The sequence below is a fragment of the Anarhichas minor genome, unplaced genomic scaffold, assembly GCF_050575085.1.
Source record: "Anarhichas minor isolate MPS153535 unplaced genomic scaffold, ASM5057508v1 ptg000087l, whole genome shotgun sequence".
In the NCBI taxonomy this organism is placed as follows: Eukaryota; Metazoa; Chordata; class Actinopteri; order Perciformes; family Anarhichadidae; genus Anarhichas; species Anarhichas minor.
Genome location: NW_027466533.1, coordinates 1588695 through 1603460, shown reverse-complemented (window position 1 = coordinate 1603460; position 14766 = coordinate 1588695). Strand labels below are relative to the sequence as shown.

Here is a 14766-nt window from a genome sequence, read left to right as displayed (position 1 = left end):
TCTTTTAACTAAATTTAATTTTCTCTTTTATTTTTTACCTCAGAATATACCATATTCCTTTTTGAACATTTGTAAGCATGCAGAATAAGGAAAAGAGAACATCAATATCAGAAAACCAAACCAATATGAAGGATTTACATTGTCAGGTTCTATTTTATCCATCTATTCTACAGACTCTATAGAGACTATAGCAGTGGTGGGCCGTCAGGGCCAGCTAAGCCTTCTCTGCTGGCCCAAACAGAATCACAAAGTTATAGCTATTTTATAATTTAATGTAGTATAATTATTTTTCCCATTAGCTTATTTTCTCATTGCACAGCTCCTGTCTTTCTCTGTTGCTCTGCTTCCAGCCTGCAGTGCTGCTTCCAGTGCAGCTTGTTTTAAAGAGAGCTTTTATCCAATCAGATTCAGCCCCTATGTCTCTAGAGAGGCCCGATGCCCGCTAGAGAGCCTTTGCAGTTTAAGTAAATGGGGACGTTATTGTTGATTGTCATAGTCTTCAACCAATCAGATCTTTAGTTTGGCATGTTGGGCGTATTCTTTGACGTGCCAGTGGCACCGAGGTAGTACGTCAGCATTAATGTGCGCCTTGATTGGTCAGTGACTAATGTGAAATTTAAGGAAGCTGGCAGAAGTTAGTTGGAGTAGTAAGAGTTCAAATTGAAAGATATGGAAGAAACTATAACATTTTTAGGGTTTTGCTTAGTGTACTTTATTTATTTGTATGAACGGTGTTCCTGGCTGACAGCATCGCACATTTTATGGCTGGGAATGTGTTTCATTTTAACTGAGCATCTTGGTGTTTGGAGCTGTTTGGAGCTACGCTAAGCTAACCTGAGGACGCCAAGTCACGGACTTAGGTAAAGTTAGAAAGATATTGACAGATTCGGACTTCTCTGTGAATATCTTTCTAACTTTACCTAAGTCCGTGACTTGGCGTCCTCAGGTTAGCTTAGCGTAGCTCCAAACACCAAGTCTCAGCAAATGTGTAATATCCAGTAGTGCAATATCTCAGCTATCTTACTGTTTTTAGGCCACAGCAAATATATATTTTCTATTCATAATATATATTTTATACTATATATTTTGTATTACTGTGTGGTGTGTGAATGCACCGTCTAGATTGATACTTCATTTCATTGTACTTTGTGCAACGGCAATAAAGGAATTATATTCTAAGTAGCTCAATAATAATGATCATTTCAATCATATAATCTGTTTTTAGAATGACTTTGTGACATATATTCAGGGATCACGGATACAATATAGCCTCTTGGCTAACTTATTGTTATGCATGGTCTCTGTTTAATAAACCAAGGGTAAACAGTCACACTATAGCGGGCCTGTAGCTTCATGAAACTGGAACCACGTATCCGGGGCGGAGCCACAGCCAGACAGGCCACGCCTTATCCTGTTCAGACCACTGACACGTTCAGGTGACCTCAGAAACTGCAGTATCCGATTTATAGTATCCGATTTATGTTCAAATTAAAACAATAAGCCCTATATATGAAAACATCAAGTCAACAGACATTACATTAATATAATAATTAATATAGAGGTTTTGAATGACTCCATTTTGATTCATTAGTTTATTCATCACATTAAATACATAGCCTACATATCCATATATTTCTTCATTGCAGCAATAGAAACCAAACAATACATTCTTTATATACAAAACTAAAATTCAAGTTTATATTACCTATCTGAATCTTCTAATGTGGCATTGCTACTGCTGTGACTGCTGCTACAGGAGCAAAATAGGCCTACTACTGACGGCCTCAAATCTGTTCAGAATACACATTCAAATTTCATCTTAAATTCAGTTTATGATCTATATTACTTTCCATCTTCATATCTATGCTGAGATTGATTGTCACATTCATGTCATGTTTATCATCTCATGTGCCCCAATGTTTCAAACCATCAGTAGAAACATAGTAAACTAAGTCTAAAGCAAATGAAGCTATGTACATTTTAACGTCCATTTTAAAGTTCTGCTGACTTTTAAAGGAACTGTGTGTAAGTTTTGGGGGGTTTATGGGAAGAAATGCAATATAATATTCATAACTATGCTTTTATATATATTTATTTTTAGTGTATTATGACCTGAAACTAAGAATTGCTGTGTTTTTTAGCTTAAAATGAACCGTTTATATCTTCATAGAGAGTGGGTCCTCTGCACCGAGTGTGCCATGTTGCACTGCCATGTGCCAACAGTAGCAGAGAATAGACAAACCAAACGCTGGCTCTAGAAAGCCAGTGTTTGGTTACGTTACCCGAAGATCACCATATTCTCCGACATGCTGGAAAAGGGAGGGGTGAACGGAGGAGTGTTGAGTTGGATGCAATCTGCAACTTCACCATTAGATGCCACACTGCACAGCAACATGTCCTTACTGTATGTGAAAACAATAAACAGTTTTTACTATTCATAAGGTGTAAGTGAATGCATCACTCTAAATGTTCACAAGACTAAAATGCAGTTCATTAAATCTAACAGATGTGGGTGGTTTTAGTTTTATCCATAGCTCTGTTTTTCCATCCATTTGTGTCAGGAGTCTTATAGGCGAGTTGTGCAGATGATCTCAGGTGCAGTAGTCAGGTCTTTAGTTGATTTCCCATCATCCTTTGGAGGAGGTGTGGAGGCCCATGGCCACTTGAACCTGGATGAGGAGAGCTACATTATTCAATCTGCACATTAACAATGTCTTGCTTCACCCTGTAGTCAAGTTGTTGTTTTTAAATTTCATATATTTTGTTTTAGATTTCTTCACAAATGTTTATATTGGATACGTAATTCGATATGGTAGATCTTCCTTTCACATGTATATTTTCTCTTTTTGGTTCTTCATGGCCAGCTGCTGTTTCTTCTTGTGCCCACGCTATTTTGTTGTTGCATCCATTGAAAACTCAAACCTGCTGTTTCATTTTTTAATGCTGTTTTTTGAGAACTGAGCTGCAAAGATCTAAGCCACGCTGGCACAGTGTGAGTGTTTTTCTAAAAAGCAGCACTGTGGAGTAAAAGGTGTAGATGACCTTTTGGTGGTGTGGCTGTTTCGGCTTGTATTATTCCTCCCAACAATCAAAACTGACCAGAATAAGCCCATATGTCAATTTTTCTGTTTTACATTGTCTTTTGATTTTTGCAATGTGTTTTTTGATAAACACCAAATCATCAAGAATCATCAATCGTATTTTTCTGATTTGTTGTTGTGTAGACTAGTATTCCAATAGTTTCAGTCACTAAATTTCAAAGATTCACAGTCAGATTCGTAGACTATACTTTTTCCTATGATGATTGCATCACCACTCAAATGTGCAGACTGACCGCTGTGTGACCGCCATCTGCTGGATGGTGTCGGGCAGTGGCTGTCTGAAGGTCTCCGGCAGGAAGATGCAGATCACAACACTGAGCAACGATAGAGAACCGATAATGATCCACGGCAGGAACTGATTGAAAACAGCTGGAGACAAAACCAGACCACATCAGTGAGTTCATACTATGCCCAATACGGTCCTTTATTCAAATCTTTACCAAATCTGTATCCCCAGATCAAACCGAGGGCAACTGAAAAAATATTTTTTTTGTCATTTGGGTGAACTGCCTGTGACCAGGGGCCCATTGTCTCTTAATCCGTCCATGGCTACTACTTGAGCTGGTACTGGCGGTACCACTACGACAACACATATTTTGTTGTAATAAGTTATTGTATATACTCTATAAACTCCACAGTATAATGTGTGAAGGGAGAGGTCTCACCCAGCTCCAGCAGGTATGGGGAAACAGAGGATCCCACTCTGGAGAACATGGCACAGGTAGACATTGCTGTGCTCCTGATGACTGTGGGAGACAGCTCACCGGTGTATATGTACAACATCCCTAGGCCGCCCAGAATGCCAAATTTACCCACCAGCACCAGGATCAGGGTGAGAACTGGTTGACCTGCAGGAAGGAGGAGGAATGTAAGTAATTGATTGGGGGATACCAAACATTTCTGAAGCACTCCCCAAGACATGGGGATCGTACCATGACTAGGCACGGCAGGCCGGCCAAGATTTGTATTTCTCAACAGGTGTGATACACATGGGGCTGTAATGAGAGAGATATTTTGTATATAAAGTGGTTGAAAGGTGGCGTCTTATTTTTTAGCCTTTCCAAAACCACCAGAGCAAAATTGCATGGAATAGTTTAAACCCCGTTTTTATCTACTCTAACATGAGTCGATAACATGCGAGGCCACCAAGTTTACTGCATAATTTACAGTAGGAACCTAGCGTTAGTCCCAAAGCCAAAGAGCAAAAGCTAACTACGTTATTTTGTGGGATTATAGGTTACGTTAGAAACATCCCTAATTACACTTTGGCCTGGGATAGACAATTTCTGTCCCAGTGTGTTAGCATTATATCATGTATGCAGCCTTCAAGTGCACATTTAAAGGTTCAACTTGATCTTTAGCAGAGCTATGGAGCTCTTACATAACCTAATATTTGTTTTGCTGCGTAATCTCGTCCCCAAAAATAATTCGTGCCGAGTGACTTCACAAAAATAGACAATTCGTGTCCCAGTACACAAAACCAATAAACCAGCAATGGCAGTGAAGTAGACAAGCATGTAAACTATGCTGATTTAAAATACTTAGAAAATACACTTTGCACATGTTACAATTAACTTCCATGAACTGAAAACACACGGTGAAAGGGTTAAAGTTGTAAAACGAAAATACAGATGAATCCCAGACCGGACAATGCCGTGTTAGCAACCTGCCAATCACAAGGGAGCCTGCTTTACCCTGTGTTATCTTCTATTTTGCTTTTGATGGGACCATAATTTACTAAATGAACATCATGCTGTATTGAAGAAGACTTGAAACTAGCGATTTAGACCATGAGTAATGTCTACAATGTGTAGTGAGGTAATAAATCAAGGGAAAAGTAGGGTAATTTTCTCATAAACTTCTATACATTAAATCTTCTTTTTGCAACCAGAGGAGTTGCCCCCTGATGGCCATTAGAAAGAATGCAAGTTTAAGGCACTTTCAGATTGGCTGCACTTTTCAGAAGCCAATGCCACCTGGTCCTGCCTCGTTCTCAACCTCAGTCACATGAATGGCAGAAGTAAAATATCTCTGGATTCAGCTATTAGTGCATTTACAACTTTTAGGAGCTAATTGTTTAAACAAGGGTTATTCAAGTGTTACTCCTGGGAAGTTGATTAACCAAAAACGCATCCCGAGAAGGACATGTAATTTGTAGCTACGGGGCTTGGCAACTATGTCAAATTTTTCCTGGCGGCTTTGTCTTACTTAGAGTGATCTGGATGAGCAGCAGCGCTAGCCCCCCCAGCAGTGTGAAGAAGATATATGACGGGCGGCGAGGAAGACTGCGTGCCGCCAGCCAGCTAGCAGTGTACGCTGGGAGCTCAACAGCCGACAACAGGAAGTAGTTCAGGAAGGGGTTGCCATAAAGACCTGACATGTTGAATGACAATCCAAAGTAGCATACACTGATAGAAAACCTGCAGACAACAAGAGAACAATACTTTATCACAGTAAAAGTTGTGGAAATGAACAACTAGTCGTTGAGATACTGTATCATGCTCTCGATGGAAAAACAAAACAACCTTGGTAGCGCAATCAAGGGTTAGCAAAGAAAGAGGAAATATTCCTGAATTTCAAGTAAATTCTGGTGATGGAAAAGGGCCTTAACTCACCATATGAACCACAGAATAAGTGATATATGTCGAATGTTTGATGTCCTCAGCAGGTCCAGAAAGCTGGGGGACTCTGCCTTCTCACTTGTTGCTTTTTCAACCTATGGAAAGACAGAAACTGCAGTACAATGTCCATCGTCCCTAAGTTCTCGAAACAAGGCTGAGGTTTGAGGTTCTTACATTGGCTGAGAGGAAGATGACATGTGGAGCTTCCACTCGGTTCTCCAGAGCCGCTGACCTCAGCAGGAGTTCTGCTTCCTGAATACGGCCACGAGACACCAACCAGCGCGGAGACTCTGGAATCAGCCTTTTGGACAGAAAATTGCAAATGTTTTGGTGAGGATTGGAGATGGAATCTAGATCACCCTGGTTCATCCATCTGTGTGCAATGCAGTCCATCAAGGTCAGAAATGATCTGAGAAGCATGGCGAAAAGTTACAAGACACAACACCGTGCCTTGGGCCTGGCTTAAAATGTATTTTCTGAATAGGTGCAGAATATGCTCAAGCTAAAACGGGGCGTGAAGTTGAACTTTCACAACACGTTCCAACCCCAACTCGTCACATAATGACGCTTTTTCAGGAGTAACTCAACAACGCTTTGGGACATGAACACGGGCCTCGAATCCCAGCCTCCTGGTTGAAAGTCCTGTATTTGTTTGACCCACCTGCCCAATGTTGGTATTTAGTTTTTAAAATACGTCATCACTCTCCCAGGGCATTTTCTCCGTGCGTCTAATAATGACACGGATAGGTTTATGTTGCAGTTAATTAGATGCTAAAATAAAAAGTCGTTATCGGATGCTGAAGGCCGGGAAAAAGCGTCAGTATTTGACTCCCTGGGAATGAAAATGGGCTAAATTTAAACATGCAGTAGGGCGTTCCTTAAGTGGGGTGTTCCCAAGTGGCTGTGTGGATGGGGAAGGCCAGTTTGAGTGATGAATCCATGAGTCTTAAGGCTTATCCAACAGAAAAACACTGTACTGCAACCCTTTATGATACAATGATACAGGATTTTAGAACAGTGATACGGTATCACGACGACAATTCTTTTATCGTTTGGTAGAAGAACATGGATATATATGGTGTCCATGTAACAAAGTAATATACCATGGAATGTTCACATGCATGTATTTGACCGGGACAATGATGCATTACGTTGCAGCAAACACTGAGCCACGTTTAACTTTTTTGCCGCACGGCACTGCGCGTTTCTTCCTGAAGCCCAACCTCAGCAAGTGGTCCCATTCAAATGAAAGAAAGGCTTTTGGTTTTTCACGCAGTTCTTTTATCCGTCTGATCGTGGCACGAAGAAGTCTTTGACATTACGGAAAAAATAATCTGAAAACGAATTAATTGAATAGTATCAAATGCAGATTGATCTTCATAGTGTACTGAGGTCATTTTACCACCAGAGGGGGATACAGGCCAGGCCTGGCACAGCCATCGCCAGAGACAGGTGTCTCCAGCTCCTGACCAGGTATGCAGTGAGAGGCAGCATCAATACACCTAACACGTAGGCCCAAGGCATGCACAGGCTGGAGAAGAGAACTCTGGTTGAACCCATCAGGATCTCTGAGCCTGTGAAGGAAACATTTTTTAAAAAGTGTCAGGCAAAGCATCGACCAAAACATACAGAAGAAGATTTCAAATGCGTCCTCATCGGTATCGACATGGTCTTATTCCGTCCTCCAGTGAGACTCCATCGAGATCAACAACAATAATACAAGAGCACGCAACCGTGGAGTGAAGGACAAAAGTCAGCAGTCACAGTAAATGAAAAAGCCATACCCAGTACAAACACAACTACGTAGCAGGTGAGCTGACCCAAGCCCAGCATGAAGAAGAGCACGATGAAGACGGGCCAGGATGTAGCAAAGGCCAACGCGCTGCTGAAGATGCTCAGGGTGATGATGGCACCAAACAGCACCGGCTTCCTGCCAAACCTCAAGTATAAATACAACAGAGTGGTATCAGCCACAACTGCAGCACAGATGTTCCTCTATTCAGATATTAATTAGAAATAGGATGGTATTGTTGGAAGATACCATGACGGTCGTCCAAGTCCGGGCAAACCATGTTTTTGAATGTTCAGGTTGAACATCAAGTATCTTTCAGCTAACCTGTGGCTACAGCTCGGGAGAGAGAGGGATCGTCCACCAATCGTACAATCAGCTGTGCCAGTCTACTTGTCAAAGTGTCCTTGGGCAAGATACGGAACTCCAAATTGCTCGATTTATCCCTCCTTGGTAGCAGTTGGTACCTTGAATGGTAGCTTATACACCAGTGTATGAACAGTGAATGCTGGCTTGTGTTGTAAAGAGCTTTGAGTGGTCGCTAAGACTAGAAAAGTGCAATATAGATACAGTCCGTCTGACCCAACCTCAAACATATGCTGTATGTCTAAACTTAAGTTTTTGCCATACACTTCCTTTTTTTCATGACGTGTGGCATGTGTTTAGTCAATGCTTGGTTCGGTCACAGCTAACTACCAGACATACTTTGGCAAAACATTCTACATCTGAAAAGTACCGGTCAGAGATCTGTCCAGAGACGAAGCATCCGGACAATCCTCCCAGGAAGTAGACGAGGGAGGACAGCGGCTGTTTCCATTGGTCGCTGCACACCAGGTTGAACTTAAAGACAAGGCACATATGCGAATTCTGCAGCAGACATAAAAACTATAAAGTGAAATAATACTATGGATACACTGTATTGTATTGTATTGTATAACACTGGAATACAAAGCAAACATGGGAATGGAGGATTAACACAAGAAACAGACATTAAAAGCATGAAGTGGTCACCAGCAGTCTTTTGACCAGCTGTGCTTGTTTTGCTGTTATCCTGAGTCTAAATGCCCTGAGTCTCTCTTCATCTCAGGCTTTTGCCCAAGCTTCTGAATCCCTGTTTTCTGCTTAAACCCACTTCCACTGATCACGGTCCTCCAGCAACCAACTCCTTTGAGTCTGGTCTGCAGTGTTCAGCTTCTCATATTCTGGTCCTTCAGTATTCATATTCTTAGAAACAGTCTTCTATTGTCCTGCTCTGCTGAGCCCAGTTTCAATTATGTTCTTTGTTAATCTTACAGTCTACCTCTTAAGTAAGTCTAAGTGAGCCAAAGTATTTATTGTGTCAAACTCACAAAAGAAAAAAAAGGACAAACAAGCTGCAATACCTCTACAAACATGGAAACAAAAACTAGATATGTATTCAAAATCCCTCTCTATATGTAATCAATAAACTATAAAGTATACTATTTAGTTACCTGCACTGTTTTGGCAGTTAAAAGATATACAGACGATGCTTTATTCATCCTCTTGGGGAAATTCAGGTGTCCAGTTTCCCTCAGTGAACTCAGAAGTCAAAACCCAGTCAGAAGTAGTTTGTAGTGTGTAAATGGGATGCAGGTTAGATTAGCGCAACAGAAATTGAAATACTTCAATTATTTTCTGTATGTGCACATAAAATAATCTGACTAAAAATTCAATCCAGATTTAATAACAAACACAAACATAGGTTTAGTAGCTGCAGCTGTTGTGCAACAGAAGTTGTGGCATTACACCACACAGGTAGATGAATTATGCGAGAGACACCAATCCAGTAATTTCAGTTTAATCACCTATAAGGCAATGGTTGGTGACCAGTGAGAGAAGTCATAAGCCATTCAGTGTTTTACAGACCAAGGGTTTTCGAAGTATATAACAATCTAAACAGTTATGAACAGTAGATGGATGAAGGTTGTGGGTGACCAATGGAAACAGTAAAAATAAAACGTAGTGTTTTAATACTCGCAATAGTAAATTCCATAGTAGCAGCAGCAGCAGTAGCTCAGTACCTCACTGACTACAGTAGACTGGTAGTGTTCAGTACTGTAGGTCCATCCATCTTTACAGCCCTCCTGTGTCAAGCTGGAGAGGAGGACCTCTGGACTTGACACGTTGTGGATCAGATCATGGCTGGGTCTGGTTCCCAGGGCAGACAGGTTCTGCACCAGGTCCAGCTCGTACCGGCTACAACTGCTCCTCTCTGGCCGTCCGGCCACCTGCTGACCAGGAAAAACAACATCATCATTATCCAACTTGTGCTGCAACAACAGGAGGTAGACTGAACCCAAACAGACCGTATCCGATCAAACTAGACCAGTTCTAACCTGCACGAGGCTCGCTTCCTGGATCAGAGATGTGTAGTGAATTATTAGCTGACTGGATTTCACAGTATTTGAAAACCCTAGCTTGTGCACAACATCAGCTGTGTCGTGTCTCAGCATTCATCCAGATGTATAGAAAAACATTCTATTTGGAAATCATTTACTGTATTACTGTCCTGTACACTGTAACGTGAGCATTTGATGAAATATGTGTAGTCTCTTTCTATACCTTGCTAGTTTGTATGATAAACTAGGCACCTAAACTTGAACAGAATTAACATGACCTTATCTTAAAGAAAGAAAATCACATTACTGGAAATGAACTTAGTACATTTTGAGGTACTTGTACTTTACTTTCTGCTTTATACTTGCTTAATACACTATTCTTATACTGTATATTACTCCACTACAAGTCAGAAGTAAGTATTGCAGTACATTTATTCGACACCTATCATTACTCTTTACTTTGAAGATACATTTTTCATATCCATTTCTTTTAACAAGACAATAAAATCTGATAAATTCTTATAGATTAAACTTCCCAGTAGTTGTTAAAATGAGCTCAACCTAACCTTGAACAGTAAAATGCTTCTTACATTTTTATGCATCAGTACAGGTGATGAAATCATTTCAGATATAGTAATATAACAAGCACTTTTAATACTTAAAGTACATTTTACTGATTCTGTGCTTTTCTTGTTTAATAGTTTGAATGCATGGATTTTTTTTACTTGAGTATTTTTTGTATTGTTTTTCTACTTTTAGTAAAAGGTCTGAATACTTCTGCAAAAACATATAAATGTCAATGCTTTGTGAACCACAAACAATATTTCAGGACTATTGTAATTGTAATGAGATGGGAGTTCAGGTGGCAGAACATAAAACTTGTTACACAGCGGGGAGATAAATAAACCTAAAAGTGTTTGGTCAAACCACGGACAAAGGAAAAGTTAGTGGGATTTCATGCTTTCGGATTTAGGTGAGCTGACCTTTTCAATGTGAGTCATCAACTTTAATATAAGTATTTTTGATGAGGTCTAATATTCATTCTCTTTTAACTCTGTTTTGGTCCCTACCAACTCCTGAGGGAAACATCTGGTTCTTTAGCTGCCTGATGCTTCACTCGGTTCACCAACTGGTTGCTAACTGTGTCTGTGTGCTGTTTGGTGGTGAGTAGGTAGTGTAGTGGGCTTGTGTATTAAAAAAAAGCTGCCCGCTATGACCGAAAATAACGATGAAATATCAGTGATGGTAAAATACTCCGTAGAGCCAAGGAGATTTTGTGGATCACTTTTGGAAGGCACAGACACAGGCGCAGTTCTGACCTGTACTGGGATGCTAGCCTGGATCCAGTCCTGGCTCAGGTTGCTGTGGTGGGGGATGGAGCAGTGGTGGGGGGGCGTAGCCAGCAGGAAGATGACGGACAGCAGGTTGTATCCACCTGGGATAATGGTGAGACAGAGCAGGAAGAAGACTCTCTTCTGGAACGGGCCCCAGGTCCCCAAAAAAGACAGAGACTCCTCATAGTCCTGCATTTTACTGGACTGTACTTATACTCTATTCTGTTCGACTCTGTTATGTTTTTTGTTTTTTTTACTGTGCACCTGCAGTCTGTAATTTATTAAGAACTACTATAACCACAAAAGTAATTGGCAATCAGCTTGACTATAAATGCTCAACAAATAGTTTGAAGCTAATAATACTTTTAGACGAAAATTAGAAATGTTACTCTGACAGGTTCAAAAACTAGCAATATGTAGGCTAGGCAATATACCAACAAGAATAACAAATACAATTCTCCTAATACTACAAAAAACTATAAATGTTTTTTTCTCTCTGAATAAAAATACTGCTAATGCACCTGTTGCAGCAGTTGTCAGCTTCTCAGTGAGGCTTCACACCCCCTTTATCCCAGACAAGACAAAATAACTACACCTCTCCTCCTCTTTTCAAAAGACTGTGCTCATAGCTAAAGTACTTGTTGCAACTTCTCATGTTGGAAAAAAAAAATCCCCACTTCATATGAGAGAGAGAGAGAGAGAGAGAGAGAGAGAGAGAGAGAGAGAGAGAGAGACCCAGTTGTTGTGACTAAATGACAAGATAAGGAAGTGAGTCATAAGTCTGAAGACGTACAGTTTGATTAAATAAAGTTAAGACTATATGTTTTTTGTTGTTTTGTGCAAAAGTGTTTATTGAAATGTCTTTCATTTTCTATTTATGATTCTTGATATTTGTTTTTTCAATGCTTAAAGTGTAAAACATAAAATGCCAGTACTCCCCTTATTCAAATGTTGTAGTGTATCGGCCGCTACCAGCAATCTCATGCTACTTATTTCTATTCATGGATTATTTCTTTAAGCATGTTATACTGTGTCAGTCATAATGAGTTGTAATCTTATTGTTATAATAATACACTTGGGCTATGCATCTTCTATAGTGTGCCTATAATACTCCAGCTGAAACATTATGGGGTGAAAGTGGTGGGTTTGTACATTTACCCATAGTGTAAATATTTAAAGTTCTTTCCTGCTTAATTTGTAGCCTATAGTATCACTCTATAATATATTCAGCACTCATATTACATATTATGCAGCAGTATAAAGAGATATAGTCAGCAGCATAGTCCATGCCTTGTCCGTTCATACAGTTCTAACTCTTGGACATGTTGGGCACCTTTTGCTCTCTGGAACGACACAGGACGGGTGAAAAGGGTGGGTGGGTGGGTGTGTGTCGGTTGTGTCGCACTGACTGAGCACAACAATCCTATTGTCATGCGAGATGAAGGACCCTGAGGTGAGTCCTGAAGTCCTCGTCAACTTTGAACTGGCCCGATCATTAATTTCCACAGGGCAGGAGATACTGGATGTTCAGTAAATGATAAAACCAGTGTAGCCAGTCCAATCCAGTCGTCTCTCTCTATGCCACTCCTGCCTGTCCGATGACCTCAGTAATACCAGTTTGTTCAGCTACGTTAAGACTGACTCAGTGTTTTTTCTTTCTTTCTGCATTCCACTTTTGGTGGTCAAAACCTGCCACATTAAAATCATTTTGAGTTTTTCGAGGCTGCACACATTAAATAAACATTCAATCTGGAGTCCTGAAATGAGATTAAGACCAAAACCAACAATACAGACTCTGTTACAAATGATCCTTTGACTGTCATTATCATAAACACAGCCTGCGGATATGGAATCAAGAGGGGGGGAGGATGAGAGCGAGCAGTTTCCCATCACACTGTTTTGTCCATCGTAGGCTCAACGTGATGCTTCGCTTCAGTGAAAAAGTTACTGTGTTTCTTCTATCTATTGAGGAGTAAAAGGTCAGAATCTGTAGTTTCTAGTTTGTTGGCCATTTTTGCTGCAGCTGTTAAAATTTCTGCAGCTCTTTCCTGACATTGACTCTCCACGCCGTCCATGTTTCAGAGTCAAACCAGCGAGAGTAGCAGTTTTCTTATTAATGTCATTCATGAGTCAACATGCCCCTTCACGTGGATGTGGGTTATGTGACCTCTAGTGGATATGAGATAAGACTCTAGTAACATTGGAATCCTATTTCCAGCAGTTGTGGAAAAAGTAGTCAGATCACTTACTGAAGAAAAATTAGCAATAAAGTCCTGCATTTAAAACCTTACTTAAGTAAAAGTATATATGTATTAGCAAAATTAAAAGTCCTCATAATGCAGAATGGCCCATTTCAGAATAAAGTATTATATCACTGGATTGTAATAGATGATGCATTAAAGGTGCAGCGTGGATTTGGGGATATCTAGTGGTGAGGTTTCAGATTGCAACCAACTGAAACTCCCATGTGCCAATGGTGTAGAACAGGGGTCACTAAGAGGCGGACTGCGGTCCGAGTCCAGACCCAGACGCCGTTGTATCTGGACCCTGGAGCTAAAACCGGTAATTGAGAATTAAAGTCCCTGTACACAAACTTCTCTTATTAGAAGATGACAATAATGTAATATCATGTTTTTTTTTGGTTGACATCACTTCACACCTGAATGAACTGAATTTAAATCTGCAGGTCAATTCAGTTCAATTCATTTTTCTAAAATGAAGTACTTTATTTTACGATGCAGATTTTTAAAAAGCTTTCTGTTATGTAATTTATTCTTAAATGCATCCCTTATTTTACTTGAAGCGAGATAAGAACATTACTTTATTATTAGATTATGTATTATTTATAATTCATCCAGTTCAATTTGAAAACTGACAATAAATACTGTTGAAATATTATTCAATTGAACTTTCATTATTTGATTTGACAGTCAGTTGTTGACTACATACAGACGTTAATACAACTGTTGGCTACTTCAATATATATATATATATGGGACTAAATCATAGCGCAAGTTAGACATTACTGTGAAGTTCCGGACCTTTGCACGACGAAATTCTCTCTAAATAGACCTCGTTGAATTATATTTAAATGCCCCTGGTATAGAAGAACTAAGGTGGCGGACGTGAAAAATGTGAAAACGTGAATGTTCCTATCTAGAGTGTTGGGTTTGTCTGTTCTGGGCTACTGTAGAAACCTGGCGGCTGGGTGTGTGAAGAGGAGCCGCTCTGTATGTAGGTATAAATGGCTCACACCAAGGTAACAAAAACACAACAATTACTATTTTCAGTCGATTATACCCTAAAGAAAACATCCTTATTAATATTATGTTCCATTTCTGCCAATAGATCAAAATCAAATCAGCTAATAGCTTTATTTAAAAAGAATGCAGGACGAATGTATGTTAAGCATTTTTTTTAATGAAAACAAATAAAACAAAGTTACATAAATAAAATGGTAAGGAGAGAAATGTTACATATGCTCAACCTGACAAGTTTGCATTGCATATTTGCATTATAATCATCATAAAAAAATAAGTTCTGAAAATAAATACTGTACAT

At 39.8% G+C, this 14766-nt stretch overlaps 1 protein-coding gene across 1 annotated transcript; it reads right to left on the bottom strand.

Moving 5' to 3' along the window:
* Nucleotides 1-2566: 2566 nt before the first annotated feature.
* Nucleotides 2567-11740, bottom strand: LOC142938650 (organic cation/carnitine transporter 2-like). The gene is made up of 11 exons (XM_076081964.1): nucleotides 11191-11740; nucleotides 9554-9763; nucleotides 8248-8351; nucleotides 7507-7661; nucleotides 7125-7296; nucleotides 5897-6023; nucleotides 5717-5817; nucleotides 5310-5521; nucleotides 3767-3949; nucleotides 3335-3470; nucleotides 2567-2669 (listed from the first exon to the last, which is right to left on the bottom strand). Exons 1-11 carry the CDS (start codon nucleotides 11398-11400, stop codon nucleotides 2567-2569), a joined length of 1713 nt encoding a protein of 570 aa, XP_075938079.1. The 5' UTR covers nucleotides 11401-11740.
* Nucleotides 11741-14766: the final 3026 nt, after the last annotated feature.